This window comes from Cebus imitator, unplaced genomic scaffold (genome assembly GCF_001604975.1).
Source record: "Cebus imitator isolate Cc_AM_T3 unplaced genomic scaffold, Cebus_imitator-1.0 Scaffold166, whole genome shotgun sequence".
In the NCBI taxonomy this organism is placed as follows: Eukaryota; Metazoa; Chordata; class Mammalia; order Primates; family Cebidae; genus Cebus; species Cebus imitator.
The window spans coordinates 1,675,562-1,694,135 of NW_016107481.1; the positions used below are offsets into that span (position 1 = coordinate 1,675,562).

The 18,574-nt window shown below is 40.4% G+C and overlaps 1 protein-coding gene across 4 annotated transcripts in view; it reads right to left on the bottom strand.

The window, feature by feature from the left end:
- Positions 1–18,574, bottom strand: part of TGFBR3 (transforming growth factor beta receptor 3) — a 222,546-nt gene that overhangs the window by 9,404 nt on the left and 194,568 nt on the right. For 3 of the 4 annotated variants that reach the window (XM_017544136.2, XM_017544139.2, XM_017544137.2), the window contains exons 15-16: positions 8,635–8,676; positions 6,189–6,296 (exon numbers count right to left, since the gene is read on the bottom strand). In XM_017544136.2, coding sequence (XP_017399625.1) covers positions 6,189–6,296; positions 8,635–8,676 — 150 coding nt within the window. The remainder of the gene's footprint in view (positions 1–6,188; positions 6,297–8,634; positions 8,677–18,574) is intronic. The other variant, XM_017544140.1, reaches the window with a different exon arrangement.

Consider the following 18,574-nt stretch of genomic DNA (forward strand, 5'->3'; position numbering starts at 1 on the left):
CCAGTTCTCCATTTTTCTGACACAGTTCACCAGGTCATTGCTTTCCTAAAGGTTGGCATATGTGCCTGTAGCTGGGCTTCTGCCTGAGCCAATCTGCTTATAATCAGTCTGTTTGGTTATTCTCTTCCTCTTAAGCTGTGGGAACTCCATGACAGCAAGGACTTTGTGTTGCTCATGGCTATTTTACCAGTGCCTAGAATAGCGTTGGCATTTAACAACAGCTTAAAAAATCCATTGAGTAAGTGAGTGAGAAAACGAATAAATGAGTGAACAAACCAAAAACATTTAGCTTATGCTAAACAGAGGCAAAAAGAAAAATCAAAATACATGTTAATTCATGTTTATTATCTGATAAGCAGAAGGAAGATAAAAGGATTATGGCCATCTGCCCTTTGAATTTGTAGTAACAGGATAGGAAGAGAAGAGCGAACTCTGAATCAAGAAAGCAAGGTCCAGTCCTGACTGCCATGTCTATGTAACTTTCGGCTAGTCACATCAGTTCTCTGGGCTCAGATTTCTTGCTATGTAAAAAGAAAAATGCTGATGCAGACTAGTAATTTTCCAAGGACTCCCTTTAAGAAACTGATTAAAAAAGGCAAGGGTACAACTGCATAGAGATAGTGCATTTCAAGGCACTGACTTGCATTCCTTCCCCAAATCTCACCAAAATGATAGTAAATGGATTTTTAAAGGCATAAACGCATGAGAACAAAGATAACAGAAGTAAAGATAACAACAATAAAATATTGGAAGTTGGTGAGGAAATGAGTGAATGCTAACTGACTTGGCAGACTCAAGAGAGCTGAAGCCTAAACCAACAGAGGGAAAAACTGAGAAACAACCAATTTATGTCACCAAACCCTTAAAAACTCAGGGAATGGTGGCATCAGGCATCTCTGGAAACCTCTCTTGAGCACAGGCATATAAGCAAGAGGTGTTGGCTGAACTTCTATACAAGAAGCAGGATAGTTCTCTCAATTTCCTCCCTCACTCCACTGGGCTGAGATCTGCCCTTCCTAATCCAGGAAGAAAACGGGAAGTTTACTCATGAAACTGACAGTTCAAGGAATGATCAACACCAGGCACACTTGAGGGCAAGAGTACCACATTCAAAAGGGGGTAATTCAGTAAACATATAAATGTTTTGGCTCACCTGGGCTTCTTTGGCTCAGCCTAAAAGGAGCTAAAGCAAGATGGCCTTGCCTCATTTAACAACAGTGAAACTTTGAATCAAGAAAGTAGGGTTCCAGTCCTGACTGTAACTATGCAACAAGTTTATCTCCTCCAGAATTTGCCATGTGCTTGATTATTTGCATTTGGGAAAAGTGCCAGGACTATACTCTGCCAGGGAGGTCCGAATATTTGCTTTCCAGTGTCTATCTGCCAAATATAATTTGTTGCCATGTCAGTTTATTTTAATCAATGCCCATTAGAAAAGTCTTTCAACAGCCAGTCCTATACCTTGCAAGTAGGAAACAGGAAAATATACTTTATGAAAGCTTGATGAGCTAAAGAGGAAAGATCCAATGATGAGATATCAGGAGTTCATCAATAAAATGGCCCAGGCAGATTACTCTAAGGGAGTTCACAATTACTATGCCCCACTCACAAGTTTTGAATGTTCTTATTCCTAAATAATCCTATATTAATATTCTCAGATGACATTGCATCCATGAAACAAGAATAGGACTTTTTTTTTTTTTTTTTTTTTTAAGAAAAGAAATTCATAGGGGAAAAAATTCTTGGAATAAAAAAATTTGAAGCCAGTATTAAAAACTCAGTAGATAACTGAAAGATAAAGATGAGAAAAATCTCCCAGAAAATAAAGCAAAAAGATGAATAACAGGAAAGAAACATTAAAGGACAAGAGGTTCAACTTTCAAATAAAATGATTTCTAAAATGAGAGAAAACAGAAAAAGGGGATGAGAAAATAAATCATTCTTAAAAATTTCAGTACTGAAAGATACGAGTTTCTAAACTGAAAGGACCCAATTAATACCCAGCATAATGTATAAAGATACACCTAACTCAAGAGATATGATTGTAAAATTTCTTCCAGAAAGAAAAAGCAGGTCACATACAAAAGGGATCAGGAATCTGCATAGCTCTGAACTTCTCAACAGCAATCCTCACAGCTAGAAGACAACAAGGAGGGCTTTCAAAAGTCTGAAGGAAAAGTGTAATCTAACATTCTGTATCTTGCCGAACTATCTAACAGGTGTTTCTGTTAAATGAGGGTATTTTCAGATATGCCAAGTGTGAAAAACATTTGCCTTCTTATGTGCGCTTGAAATCAGGAAGAAGAAAGGCAGGAGATGCATGACACAGGACATCCACGACTCAAAAGGGAAGTGAAAGGAATGCACAGAATGGAAGCAATGAAGAATACAGAAGACGGCAGCGTCCAGAAATGGAACCAGTTCAGACAGAAGCAGGTCAGGGGCTCCAGGAAAGAGTTACTGAAGAAAAGGAATCGGTACAACATTCCATATGTCTCAACGTATTCAGAGGAGAGTGAGACAGCTGGCAGGGTCAGCAGATGAATTAATGATAAATATATAGAAGATTAAGCTAATGGGGTAGGGTGGGGAAAGATAATGAATTATAGGGAAAATTAAAAATCATACAGGATATTATACTACACGACTTAATTGTGATTAGCGTTTAGGTAGTCATAATAATGTAAACAGTAAATGCTGATCTAACCAAAATGTCAGTATATTTCTATTAAGAGGATGGTGGGAGAAGGGGACATTTTCCTTAACATGAGGTCTAGAGAAAAGGTCTAAAGCTGCAAAGTCAAGAAGCAGCAATACACTCATGTTATTCAGAAGTACGGATTAATGTCCAAAACAATGAGCTAAGCGTCAAAAATAATGCTCTTGGGAGTGAGAAAAGAAAGTAGAGGCAGTAGGGGTTTGTTTCTTTCTGTTTTTTCAATAACAAGTCTTGTAGAATTATTTCAACCTTTAAACTATTTGCATGTACTACTTTGATAAAGCTAAAAAGTTTTACTAGCAAATAAAAATGAAAGCATTTGTTCCTCCCCTCAAGAAAAAAACAGATATGATTTTGCATATGACTTGAGGGACCTTCACAGACTAGAAGTTAGAAACCCCTGAACCAGGTAGGGTCCCTAGGAGCATGAAGATTCTATGGTTCCAGCACCATTTCAGCCCCCAAGCACCCCTCCTCTCTACAGCATCTTAGGAGAGAATGTAAGTTGTAGGAACGGAATTTTCCCAACAGAATTAATACAGCCTTAGGGAATAATATCTCCTATTGTGCCCACAGTTGTCATATGATAAAGTGGGAACCCAGCCTTTGTAGATTAACACACATTCCAGGTATGTAAGTAGATATCCACAATCCAAATACGTGACTTGGTTTTGTGCTCTGTGCTGCACATGGAATAGAAAGCATAAACAAAGGGAAAGTCATCCAAATTAAGGACTGTTTTTTACATAGTGGCAGATGCTGTCTAAACCCCCAAGTATGGCATGTACGATCTATGAGTTCCACAGCTTCAACTACTGTAGAAATTGAATGGACTGGGTCAGTGTTTGTATCTTAGCTGTCCCCATTGCCCACTGCATTATAATTTTCCCTATTAATTTAAATTGCTGCTAGCCGAGCCAGGTAAGAAACTGAGGGGTTCTGGACAAGAACTATCATTTGGTCCTGAAGTGGGTCTTCTTCATGCTTGTATGACACTGGTATTCCTCAAAAGCAATCCATAAAATAAACTAGAGGCTACAGTTTTTAACAAAAAGTAATTTTGAAGCTGTCTCATAAGTGATGCCGATGGATTTTAAGCCCAAATGGCGGTGTCTATAAACCTTTTACCTTCTGAATCAGTGTAATTCATTTTGCTAGAAAGCATCACAAGGGGAGGTTTTTGGTTTCATTTTTCTTAAATTTACTTACAAACCTATTTCTACATTAACAGTACTTTAAAGGCCCTCCTGAAATCTCTAGCTTGGGGAAAAAAGGATCAGTAACAACAGACTTCCAAATAAAATGAGCATCAATATACGCCATATAACCAAGCTTTGCTTTTTATTGGGTTTGTGTGCTTGGCTGTGGGTGAGGGTCCGGATTATTGGGGGATTTTAGTGGAGCATGTTCCAGTAGTGGGGGAAATTTGGTCGCCCTATATTCTGCCTGGACCTGGCTTCCTGGCCCAAGATTAGCTTTGAGAGTGCAGCTGTATGACCAAGGCCAGTCAGTGGCTGAGAAGGCACATGGTAAACATCTGTGGGCAGCCCAGTCTTCTTGGAGTACTTTCAAACTCGTTCCCAACAGACAACATAGGCTGCCAACAGCCCTACCTCTCAGCCAGGCAGAAGATCGGAAAAGTTGCAAAGATTTGTTAGCTTGAGAACTGAACATGTCAGTATTCCTGTGACAAAATCACTTACTTTAAAATGCTGCTCTGCTAAATTCTGTCTTTCTGGTCCTTTTATAAACTGTTCATGAGGGAGAATGCCCTAAACTGATTCACAGATGGTTATTTAATATTCGGAATCATGACACTGGAGTCTTATTTATTTTGAGACAGGTTCTTGCTCTGTCGCCCAGGCTGGAGTGCAGTGGCACCACTAGTCACTACAGCCTCTCAGCCTCTACCTCCCAGGCTCCAGCGATCCTCCCACCTCAGCCAGCTGGGATGGGCGGTGCACATCACCACACCATGCTAGTTTTTGTGTTTTTTTGTAGAGACAGGGTTTGGCCATGTTGCCCAGGCTGGTCCTGAACTGCTGGGCTCAAGCGATACTCCTGTCCCAGCCTCCCAAAATGCTAGGATTATGAGGAGTCATTTTTTTCTCTTTCACATAAACATACCTCACTAAAAGTATGCTGACTAGGAACAAGCATCTGAGGACTCAAAGCCCCTCTACTGAAGTCTTCTAAATTTTTGCCAAGGGGCTGACTTTTGGTTGAATGTCCCATGGTAGGCATGAAAGAGTCCATTCCTCTCCTTCTGGCATAATCTAAAATACCTCAGTCAGGAGATGTCATATTTAAAGGAAAAATTCTGATGAAAAAGAATCTGCCATTTTTAACTATCAGAAGATCACTGTGTCATGTTTTTATTCTCAATAGCTTGAGGTTTTACCTAGCAATCAAGAGGGTCAAGATAGGACTCTAAAATACCCTTCAGTACTTCTTTCCCCTTTAAATCAGTGATCCTTTCAGCTTGGCCCAAGGGTTAGCTAAAGATCATGACATCCACTGGTTCAGTGGACAATTAATGAAATTCTAAACAGAGAGGCTGGGCCTGCCACTTGCTTCTGATGGATCAATCTAGCACAGTTGACCTAGGTTCACAGTGTAAAACTACAAGGATCCAAGAACAAACAAGAACAAGACCAACTAGCTCTCTGGAATGCCTCAAAATGTATGACACTCCTTCCCATAGTTGTAAGGAAACTAAGAAAGAAGCAATCGCAGGGCAATCCATTTGTTCTTTCTCCATTGTACTAATGACTCCCTTTGCTGGCCTGCATTCTGTATTGGGGGCAGAAAGGGTGCTCTCATCAGGCTAGTACGTTTCACCTTGGGATTGGTAGAGAGGGGCACATCCAGATTTGAAGACTGAGGGATAACAGCTTGAAAATGAAGTGCTCTGTTTCATCACTTTTTTCAGTTCATGGAAATCTATTTTAAAAATTTAACTTTATAGAAAAACATGAAAATTGCATGTTTTATCAGAGAAGTCACAGCATGGGTTGAGAAAATCTGGTTTAAGTCATTGATTAGGGACTCTGATGGACAGTGCTCAATACCTTGACAGGTGTGGTAAAATCATGGCTTCCTTTTTTCACTTCCTCTCATTTATATGCCTATCCTTAAGTCTTTGGTTTTGATGGAATGGTTTAATTTTTATACATTGTCTACTTTAACTTTAACTAAACCCTAACAACCAAGTAGCTTTATTCGCAGCTAAATTTCACCAACATCGCAACTGCAATTGGCACAAACAGTTTAAACATTCCTTTTCTATCTACTGTTTATGACACATTATATTTTTGTAAAACACAATTTATGCCAAGTATGTAAATATAAAAATAGTAGGAATGAACTTTCTCTTTCATTTGTTATTTTGTCCAACAAAACACTGAGTGTCTAGTGTGTGGCAGGAACACAAGTTGTTTGGCAACTCATACCCAACAGTCACACTAACCTGTGTGAGAATAGATGTACCACAAGGCCCCTGTCAGGAGTGCTCCGATCACAAAGGCTGCAAACGCGATGCCCATCACAGTTAGGGTGTCCAGACCATGGAAAATTGCTATAAAGGAGAGAAACCAATATACACAACTTTTCGGTTAGTCTGCATCATACATTGGAATTTTATATTTGTTTCCCAAGCACTGTCATAAAGGGTGAACACTAATAAAATCTGAGAATGCAATGAGAATCCCAATAAAATACACTGTATTTTGTAACTTGCAATTTTTTTTCAATAGAGAAATGAAATTATCGGGTTTCCAAGGTATTCTCAGTTTGTAATTTATTTTGATGAACAAAGTAAAAAATCAGATTTACAAAAACTGTAAAATCTTAAGTCTGTCATTTCATTGTCTTGCTCTGAGGACCTGCTATTTGAATGGAGGGTGGCTTGAAAATTCACAGGTTAAGATGCTTTGAAAAATAAAGTGAACTTCCATGATCAAAATCTCGCTTATTACTGCTTATTCATTGAACAACTTCAAAAATGAGACACTGAACAGAAAACACACACTTTAGAATACTTTATACACATATTTTCATGAACATTTACAAATATGAAAGATAACAAAGAGAGGAGAAGAAAACATAGGACAAAAATAAACTATTCCTGTGGGTTATAACATTTCACCAATCTCCTCATATCAAACTCTTAATCTTAACGGCTTCATATTGTGTCATTTAAAACAACCTACTTTGTAACACTTTTCCAACCGTGATCTTTCTATGAGGGGAACGGAAATACTTCCCAGTGGGGAGTGATGTCAGTTTTATGGTCAGCAAAACATATAAATAGAACCAATTGTTTCTCTATTTGGCAAAGATTTTTATATCTGAAATTAATTCCAGGCCCCAGAAATAGAACATTTCCTTTCATTTAAGAGAACTACCTTCTTTGAGTCACTTATAAAAAGTTAAAATTGGTTTCCAAGGGAGAGGGGTTTTTGGTAGAATACAATTTCTAAGGTCTCTGGGTTTTGATACAAGTGGGAGATACAGGATCTCCCCACAACTTTTCATACTATTTCTACTTTCTGCTCCAATCAGAAGCAACTCCAGTGACCTCTATATATAGACTAAGTCCCTTTGCCTTTCAACTCACTTCAATGTAAAGAAAGCTATTTTTTCTACACTGAAGACTGCCGTACACTCCTACAACATTTGAGCAGGCCAGCACTCCAATGGCTCGGGAAAGTATGCCATGGTGGACACAAGTCTGGAGGGACCCAAACTCCCAAGTTCTGGGCCCCCCTCTTCTAGCTCTGTGCTCTTTGTTGTGTTCATTTAACTTCTGAAAAATGCAGACAGCTTTAGTCACCTGCTGAAGTCAGAGGGTCAACACCTGAGTTTGTAAAATGGATGAAGATCTACTAGATGGAGGGAGAGGTGGGAAGAGCCCTCTGGAGGGGAAGTGGCACCGAGCCGTCAACCTATTTAATCTAGTCCTAGAAATGAAAATGATTGCTTTTTATACCCATGGATGCAAAAATTAAACATGATTACAAGTTTTTAGTGAAAGTATTCTAAATTTCCAAAGATGGACATGTGTCCATATATGTCTCTGAGTTCATATTGTTCCATAATTAAAAAATAATAATCCACTTAAGACAATGGTTTATGAAGCGCTTTGTAAAAGGAACTTTCCAGACTGATTGTTACAGGTAGTGAAGAGTCAGCCATGGAGACTAACCCTGGGAGTCTTCGGAAAGGAAAAAAAAGCACAGATTTTTATTAAAATTCTCCTCACGAAACAATATTATGTAGACGAGCTCTGGGTGGACAGCTTGGAAGTCCAGGTTCAAGTTCTGCCTCAATGCCAGTGAGGCAGGAATATTTTGGGGTCAGCATTTTCTTCCACATAAAACAATGAAATTGGCCTAGACAATTTCCAAGTTCTCCTTGTGTAGTAATTGGTGTTGCTTTCCCTTTCATTCTTACGTGCTCTCCCTGGTGCCTCTGGCCCTTGCACTACAGATTGTCTTGAAAGTATAGCAATGAGTTCCCTTAGGTTACTTCTCTGAGCAAATAAATGTTGTTGATAAGACTTAAACCACTCCCACGGCTGTCTGTGAAGACTTTCAGGTCAGAACAGATACAAGAATGCAAGTCATTAACTTATCTCTTTAAATAAGTTACTACCTTTCCACTTAAGCCATACATGCCAATGGATCAACAAATTAATATTTTAAAATAGTAAAGGTGGAAAGGGAAAAAGAAAGCAGGGATAAAAAAAGGACAGAGGAAAGGAAAAAACTATGAGCAAAAAGAGGAAAGGGGAAGGGAGAATGAGAGCAGAAGTCTCCTTATCAAAACTCAAAGTCTGGCAAATGTTCACTAACCAACTCATTCTTAGGAAAGCCCAGGAGGTTTTATTTCAAAATAACTGCATAAAGACTTACGTGGAGAAATTGGATTTGGTTCCTTCATACTTGGACCTTTTTCTGAAACAAAAACACAAATCACAATGTATTCCATGGAGAACCAAGATTTAAGCAAAGGGTCATCAAAATCTCGGCAGAAACTGACACTTTTCCATTTCTTAATAAATACTTTGAGAAAGCTCTGTCAACGATTCTCTTCAGATATCAAAACTATAATGAGTTACCTGGAAATTTTAAGTATTGTACTTTGTTAATAATCAATTATACAGGCTCTCTGATTTGAAGAAAATTTGAAGGCAAACACCTAAACTTGGGGAATTTGGGTCTGACAATTTGTGTGTGTGTTTGTGTATCTTTTTATTTACTTACAAAAAAACGAATACCTTTAAATACCATGCTTTTCCAGTATAGTCTATAATATTATTCTGCTTTCAAAATATTCTTGAGGGTCTCACTTTGTTGCTCAGGCTGGTGGGCACGGGGCCCTCAGCTCACTGCAGTCTCCGCCTCCCAGGCTCAAGAGATTCTTCCACTTTAGCCTCCTGAGTGGCTGGAGCTACAACCTTACGCCACCACACCAGCTGATTTTTATATTTTTTGTAAAGACACGACTTTGTCCTGTTGCCCTGGCTGGTCTCTAACTCCTGGGATCAAGCAATCCACCTGCCTTGACCTCCCAAAATGCTGGGATTATAGGCATGAGCCACTGCACCCAGCATTCAAAATATTCTTTAAATATACACACTTTGTAAAAGTATCTTGGGTCTTCTATCCTTAATGCTATTATCCTGTAGTTTAACTCCCCTTCATTGCTCATCAGGATTATCACAGAGGCCCCCTTGTCTCCACCACTACCCTCCCCCAAATTATTTCCTCCTCCACATTGGCCCCAGAGTGAAAATTCCAGAGCCCAGAGCTGATCATTTTATAACCCTGATTAAACCCCTTCACGACTCTCCTTCCTTTATAGGGAAAAAAAATTCAAACTCTTTAACATGGCACACAAAGTTTTCCCTCCTTCCTCTACCCTCTCTCTCCAGCCTCCTTTCCTGACAGGGTCCTTCACCCATGATGGGCTCCCCAAACTTAGTAATTTAAGTTCCCCAAATTCTCTTTGCTGCTCCGTGCCATCATGCTTTGCAAGCTATCCCAAGACACCCTCCTCCCCAGACCTGCTTTGCTGGCATTTTCACTGAGGGACCTTTGCCTGAGTCTCCCACTGTTCCATATCCATCCCCGCAGAGCCAGTGTCTCCCATCCTTGCTCATTCCACCCCTCCTTTGTTACACGTGTGCCACAATGCCTCCTAGTTTTAGTTCTCTCTCTCTCTTTTTAAATTTTCCTCTGAGGGCAAGGTCTAGTTCTCAGTCATCTGTATATCCCCAAGGCTGGCATAGAATAGGTCTTCCAGAAATGTTTGGTGAAGGATGATTAAAATGTTGGTGTACTTTTTTCAAATGGAGGCCACAGAGGAAACCAGGAATTAGACAATGAATATGCTCATATGTGGTTCACACCAGTGCTACGGGGAAGGCAGAAAAAAATTTTGTATTACTGTTTTGGAAATGAGCAGCCTGAGACTATGATATCATGTGACCAGAGCCCAAGGTCACAGCTGGAAAGCATCAGGGCAGAGGTTGAACCAGAATTCCAAAGTTCTGCCTAGTAGGCTAAACGACTGGTGAGCGTAGCTTTGTCGTTAGCTGGGGAAGCACTGATAACTATTTGTGCACAGCTACCCATTATCTTCAGCAGTGAGGCTGAGACCAGCAGTTGGGATATTATAATCCACTGCTTATTTCTGTATTTTGTCCCATGAACTAAGAATGAATTTTATATTTTGAAATGATTTTTTAAAAATCAAAAAAGGGCTGGGCATGATGGCTCATGCCTGTAATCCTAGCACTTTGGGAGGCTGCAGTGGGCAGATCACAAGGTTAAGAGATCAAGACCATCCTGGCCAACATGGTGACACCTCGTCTAAAAATACAAAAATTAGCTGGGCATGGTGGTGTGTGCCTTGCCTGTAGTCCCACCTCCTTGGGAGACTGAGGCAGGAGAATCTCTTGAACTGGGAGGTGGGGGTTGCAGTGAGCCAAGATGCACCACCACACTCCAGCCTGGCGACAGAGCGAGACTCCATCTCAAAAAAAAAAAAAAAAAATCCAAAAAGGATATTTTATGACATGTGAAAATTATATGAAATTCAAATTGACTCCATAAATGAAGTTTTATATGGATGCAGCCATGCTTATTCATTTACATACTGTCTATGGCTGCTTTCATGCTATAACAGCAGCGTTGAGTTACTGAGACAGGGATTATATGAGCCACAAATAAAAAGTAATCACTATGTGGTCCCTTACGGAAAAAGTGTGCTGAGTCCTGATACAGACCTTGACCTTACTCTTTGGAGTTTAAAAGTGATACATGTTTAGCACCTCTCTTTTTATCTCCATTTTCATTCACTACAGAAGGAACACATATCTTGTGTCTGAATTCACAGTGAAGCAAAAAAGCAAAAAAAACTTGGGAAAATATGACCCAAACAAGCGGCATTTGAACTGATGTCTATAGAAGCTAGACAGGGTCAAATAAAACAGAATTGAAAATTCTCAGGATTAACCATCTCCGATGGGTGGGTCAACATTCTGGCCACGTGAGTTATCAATGTCCGGCTCTAGGGGAAGGAATGTTACCGGATGAATCAGAGACACCACAATTAAATGGTGCCCCCTGGAGTTGTGCAACATAGTGGCCCTGGGATGAGGATATGTGCAATTACTGAGAAAATAAAAATGATTGTGTGTTTTTAAGAAAATCTAATTCAATATGCAGAACACACACTAATTGTGCTAACTACAGAATGCACTCTCCTGGGAGCTGGGTCCCATCAGCCACACTGGCAGTAACAACAGTGATGCCTTACATTTGTACATTTGTATGGTGTTTTGCAATAGATAAAAAGCCTTCACTTACATTGTCTCATTTTAAACTCCCAAGAACTCTATGAAGGAAGAGTATCTAGCCACAAACTTCTCCTACTTTCAAGAAGTAGTATTTGATTCCCTGAACTAAGTCCAAAGGCATTTAAAGGTTGCTACAGTATGCATCATGTAAGAAATATACACACTTCTGGGAATAATTCCATCCAATCAACCACCCCTGGTTAAACTTTCTCACTCAGAATCCCCCAGTGGTTGAAAAATTATGGTTCTCTTCTAAGGAGGCTCACACGTAAGAGTTTAGGTTTTACAGCAAGGCCTGTGTGATGGATGGCATTGTTTTAAAATTCTTAATGGATTTCTGTTATGATCTAATCCTTTACCCCCACCCCGAATAGGGGCCTTTTCACAGAGCTAAACAGAAACAGTTGTTGTTCATTTCCCCTGGGTGGAGTCCCTTCGCGATTTCTGTGCATAGCAATAACAAGCACAGGCTGCAGAACTGAGGTTAAAGGATTCTATCCTCAAACTTTTCTCTTCCCAAATCCCTAAGAACCCCTGAGTACAATTAAAATGGCTTGATCTCCACCGGAACCCTATCATCGAGTTGGCATGCTGAGAGGAAAAGAGTGGATGTAACAATATTTACTTTTGGTTTAAGGATAAGATTGTAAGAAAGGAATCTTAGCTATTGCTGTAAAGAAAAGTATAACAATAAAGATTTCTTTACAGAAAGGACAAACTATAATCAACGTTCTGAATTAAATCTTTTCATATACCCTGAGCCAATTTTGGGTTTACCTCTAGAACCAAAATTTCCCTCCTCAGATTGTTCGGCACGGTTTTCATAAACGGGATATTTCTGGGGTTATGCATGAGTAATTGACCACAGCTTTTGGCCTTTAGTGCTCAATTTGGTACTAGACACCATAGAACAAAGTGAGCCTGCAGTGAAACAAGGCGTCCAACTGGTACCCACATCTACTGGCATTTGGCAAAGGGAAGAATGGGGAGAGGAAGATTACTCCTGGAGACTCGGGAGGTCTTTGTGCAGTCACCATTTAAGAAAGAGTTTTTACTAACTTGACGTCATTGTAACCGAATCCTTTCTCTGGGTTCTTTCAATATTTATGAGATTCATTGCAACTACCTGTCACTTATCTGTATCCTGCCACTAGACCAGTGTGTCTCACATGATAGGTGATTTTTATTCCAGGGGACATCTGGAAACATCTAGAGACATTTTGGTTGGTTACAACTGGGCTGGTGGTGGGAGGGTGTTGCTACTAGCATATGGTGGGTAGAGACGAGGGGTGCTGCTCAGTATCCTAAAACACACAGGCAGCCCCAGCTACAAAGGGTATTCCAGCCCAAACGCTGATTGTACCAGGATTGAGAAGCTCTACACTAGGCTGTAAAGGCCTTAAAGACAGGATCAGTTGTCCACGATATACCTACCATATATTAGGTACTCGATAAACAGTTTTTGGAAGAAATAACCATACATATCATGTATATTTTATTCTTGGGTGCTTTCCCAGCAATGCAACCTCCACACCATTTTCAGAGTAGTCTTCCTAAATGACCTAATCATCAGTTTCCTACTTGAGATCTTTTGATGGGTCTTAACATACTGGAATATTTATGGATGAAATTAAATGTCTGAGTTTCCTTCAAAACAATTCAGTGGATGACAAAGTTATAAAACCAGATTCCCCATAAATTGGCAATTGTTGAGACCTATTCTATCTTCATATATATTTGAAATTTTTCAAAATAAAAAGGTTTTTAAAATGTAAAACACAGGCCAGGTGTGGTGGTTCACACCTGTAATCCCAGCAGTTTGGGAGGCAGAGGCAGGCAGATCACCTGAGGTTATGAGTTTGAGACAAGCCTGGCCAACATAGTGAAACGCTGTCTCTGTTAAAAATACAAAAATTAGCTGGGTGTGGTGGCAGGCGCCTGTAATCCCAGCTACTCGGGAGGCTGAGGCAGGAGAATCACTTGAACCCGGGAGGCAGAGGTTCCAATGAACCAAGATTGCGCCACTGCACTCTAGCCTGGATGACAGAGTGAAACTCCAACTCAAAACAAACTAACTAAATAAATAAAATGTAAAATACACGGTGTTAAAAGAAATCCCTATGATATCCCTTCTTCCCTTCTTGGATGGAGACTGAACGCCCTAGTCTGTCAATTAAGCATTTCTCCATCTTTCCACTCAGTTTCCCCTCACCTCGACCTCAGCTTGAGGACAAAACCTGGCTGGTCCTTTAGAGTATTTTTATTCTGGAAAGATCAAATGTGTTCCAAAAAGCAATGCCTCTCTTGGATCAGCTTCCAACTGACGTTCACAACTTTCCCTTCCTCAACCCTCCCTTCCCAAAAAACCTCTAGTTTGGCTGAGAGGAAGGAGAGGAAATTAACATTTACCGAGTATCCAAGACATGCAGGCATTTTTATTTTTTAAAGTTAGGTAGTGAAAATATGGAGAAAATTCAGTATCTCAAATATTTAACTTGCTAAGAATTAAATACATCTATAGGTATGTAAATCATGGCAAATTTTGGAATGGTATTTATTGCTCCTTCTGTCCAAGTCCACGCTTTCCTGTGTGTGTGCACTGTTTCAGAGAAATGGTCACTCCTCCCTTTCACCATTTAAAAAAATATCATCTCTGGTGTGGTGTAATCATTTTTACTGTATAAGCCCAAGTGCTCTCAAATGTTGTAAAAAGTGGTCACAGAATCCAAGGCAAACAGCACTAACATGCCTATACTTCAAAATTTCAGAAAATTGGGTAGGATGGCACTATCTCAACTATTTTAAATGTTTTGTCATAAATCATAATATGCATAAACCATTTATGTTTTCTGGGCTTTTTCTGTGAGTTACTACTGAAAATCACAGAACTTCTCCTGAACTTTAATACTCTATTAAAACAGGTTACACGTTTCCCAACAAGTAACGTGGTGGGTTACATGGGTGAACAGACTTTTTTCCTAAAATTCTTCATCTTCCTTTCAGTTCATAATCATTAGGGTATTTGGGGTGTTACCTTGAATACTAATGTGGTATGGTATGAAAAGAGAAGTGGGACAGGAAGAGGGGTGTGAAGATAGATGCATCAACCCCCATCTGGAATAAGGCATAGGGTTTAAGAGCACAGGCTCTGGAATCAAAGTGCCTGAATTTGAATCCCAGATCAACCATTTCTACGTTGTATGCCTTTGGCCAAGTTACCTCTATACAGAGGTGCTATGAGGATGAAACATAATAATCCATATAAAGCATTTAGCACAGAGCCCTGCACAAAGTAAATGCTCAACAAAGGTCAGATCGTCATCCTCATCTCCATCACTATCACCGCCACCAGCTTTAAACTTTCATCTGTTGTTAAAAATTCAAATAGTAAAAGAATACCAACCTAACACTGATTCCCAAGGGACTTAGAGATCAAAAGTGGCAAACATGTGCCCAGGGAGGTTGCATTAAAAAGAGTAGGAATCCAGAATTATTTTTCTAGCCTTGATTGCCTACTTTCCTGTCCACAGAACAAACACTGAAGTATGTCAGTGCTACTGGCAGTGGTGGCCACAGAGCAGTTCTCTGGCTATGAAGTTGACAACCAGAGCCTTTATCTGCTGTCCCTGAAAATCCAGGTGTTGAAAAATAAGATGAACCAAATGACGAGGGACAGTTGGAGCTTTGGCATGGCCTTCAAAGAGCACCTATGTAGTAAAAAAGAGAGTGAAGTGTCCATTGGTTGGGAAATTTAACCCCAAAAGTAAATTCCAGTAAGTGATCTGCTCGCTCCCACAGATTCTACAATAAAAGGACATAGAGCTGTCTGGCAGGAAGAACACTCATGACCTGTTATTATTCAAATAAACCAATGGGATTAGGCAAATGGTCCAGTCTCTTTTCAAATGGCTATTTCAATTCACTGTGAGGCAGAAGGCACAGACTCCAATGGTCTGCACTGAGGAGAAATGATTTTAGAGTCAAAAGAAAATAAATATAAAAGGTGAGAGGAGTCACACATAGCTGAAAAGTGCCAGAAAAGTACCCCAGTCAGTGCAAAGTTAGAAAGCAAATTTGCATACAGCCCCTGGGAAGCTGGCCTACAGTTTAACCTCCTCAATTTGTTTAACAAACCTAAGTAATAAACTTTCTTCACCCACCTGCTTCTCAACTAAAATCTAGTGTCAATTAGAAAAATCTCATAAAATTACTTTGATATTTGGTAAAATTTTCCTCTTGAAATTTTATATAAGAAAACATTGAACTTTCAGTATAATTATACTAAGCTTAAATAAAAGTAATTACCTAATTTGCAAGAGAAATTACTTAGAAAAATACCACAGGCTCAAAAGAATGGATGAATTGCTGGAAGTTATACTGCTCCAATATTAATGTCTAATTATTGTCTGGCATGGGAAAAAGCAAGCCGCTGCCTTCAATTACTAGCAGAATTACCTTTCTCAAAATAGTTACGAGTAGCAGATGGAATCTGAGGTAGCTGCTCTTATTGTTAAATTGCCAGAGACGTTTGAACCAGAGCGACTCTACCTTGAATAAGGCTGGGTAAAATGAGGCTGAGACCTACTGGGCTGCATTTCCAGGAGCTTAGGCATTCTCAGTCACAGGATGGGAGAGGAGGTCACAAGATACAGGTCATAAAGACCCTGCTGATAAAGCAGGTTGCAGTAAAGAAGCCGGCTGAAGCTGGCCAAAACCCATCAAAACTAAGATGGCAATGACAGTGACCTCTGGTTGTCCTCATTGCCCATTATATACTAATTATAATATGTTAGCAAGCTAAAAGGCACTCCCATCAGCACCATGACAGTTTACAAATGCTATAGCAAAGCCTAGAGGTTACCCTATATGGTCTAAAAAGGGGAGGAACCCTAGTTCCGAGAATTGCCTGCCCCTTTCCAGGAAAACTCATGAATTATGCACTCCTTGTTTAGCATATGATCAAGAAATAAGCATAAAAATAGCCAACCAGCAGCCTCTGGGGCTGCTCTATGAAACAGCCTTTCTTTTGTTTTGTTACTTCTCTAATAAACTTGCTTCCACTTTACTCTGTGGACTTGTCACTCTTTCTTGGGCAAAATCCAGTAACCCTCTCTTGGGGTCTGAATTGGGACCCCTTTCTGGTAACAGAACCAGTTTCATAGTACAAAACAGAGCCAGCTGCTCCCAATCGTGATGACTCTGCAACACAATTTATTCTTATTTCTTTCTCCAGAACCCAATAAAAAGGAACTCCTTGGACAATCCCTTTATATAAAGACTGGGTCTGTTATAACTTTCAAATGGTTGAAAACCAATCAGTAATAGTAAAACAAACAACAACAATGTTGCCGAGGAACATCTCATGTACCTTTCACACCAACTTTAGTACAGCCAGGAAAATGAATTAAAGGTTATTTCGCTTCTTCAAACAGTGTAGTTTGAGCATTTCAGCTGAAACGACCTTTTCGAAGTCACCTGGTCCAAACCTCTCCTTTCCAGATAAAGAAAATGAAACCCAAAGAGGTGATGGTAGGGAGAGCTCTCTGAGGTCCCACAGCCAGTTAGCAGAGACAGCTAAACGCAGTGCCTAGGCTCCCAGCTCCAATCCGGTGTGCCCGCCACCTATATTCTTCTGCCGTTTTGAGGAGGCACATTCATTCATGGCGCCACCACCAGATATCACAATTGGAATGGCACGACTGTTTTCACAAAGGTTAGGGAACCAAGTAAGACACTAGACAGTACCCGCATGCCTCTCTTCTGGTAGGTCCCACCCACTCCAGGGTCACCCCTGCTGCCTAGTCTTGCCAAATTTCAATCCAACAAGCTCAGATCAGGAATGCCATCCGAGGGCCACCACAAACCCTAGATCTGGTGTCAGCAGCACCCAGCAGATCTTCCAGCTAATGCGCAGCAACTGCAGCCAAGAAGAATACTGGCCTTTGTCAAGGCCCTTGGTGCCCAGGCTCCTCTGTGCCCCTCAGAGTGGCGAGAGGCAGCCTGTAGCTCTAACCCTGAAAGATCTAACCTTGCTTGGAATCCACTTTCACTCTCCCAGCCTTCCTTCGGTTTGACACCCTTAGATATCAATGTTTCTAGATGGTGACAACTGTAACTGCCTAGATACCCCATGTGACATTTGGTTCCATCCCTCAGATGTTGACAGCTGCCTGGTGTGTCCTTGCTTGTTCATACCCCTTGGAGCTGTGATGCGGATCCTTGTCAGATGCTCTTCTCACCGCCCACGGGACCTCATATCCACTCCTAACATTTGTTAGGGCCCAGCTCTGCCTCTCTGCTGCTCTGGCTGGCCTGGCCCATCCCAGGCCTGGCTCTGCACTGCCTGTCCTCTCAGGTACTGATGCCACACCCCTTAGGGCACATGCTTCCTTTTTCCCCAGAAGTACAGATTGCTCAATGTTCCTGCACATGGAGAAAGAGGCATGCTTGGCTTCCAGCAACAAATGTGATTGTGCAAAATCCTGAAAACTGAATTATAAGATGCATTTGGGCAGTGGTTCTCATTTGTTAAACCTAAGATGAATAATGTTCACATATTCTCAAAGGCATCTGCAATTTTGATAAAGCAATACAATAGGTTATAGCCAGCATAACCTTTAGTAGTATATCACGGAAAGATCAACTGTGGATTGTGTGCAATTCCCAGGGCATGGGACTAACTCGAACCCTTTTTTGCACACTCAAGGAAGCATATTTGAATGCAAGGGGGAGTGACCTTATGACAGGGACAACCTAGACCTGATTTTTTACAGAGGAAATCATTTTCAAATATATTACTTGCAACTGAGCCATAATGGCTGTAAGAGAACCAGCTGAAGAAAAGACTCTTTGGGCAAAGAATCATCTTCTAAAGTAACTAACTGGCCCTTTAGTTATCTTGTAAATAAAACTGAACTTTGATTTACAGTATTGGGTCTTCTTAACGAGCAGCACGTAGGCCCCATGCTTTGATCATGCCTCCCGAAGCT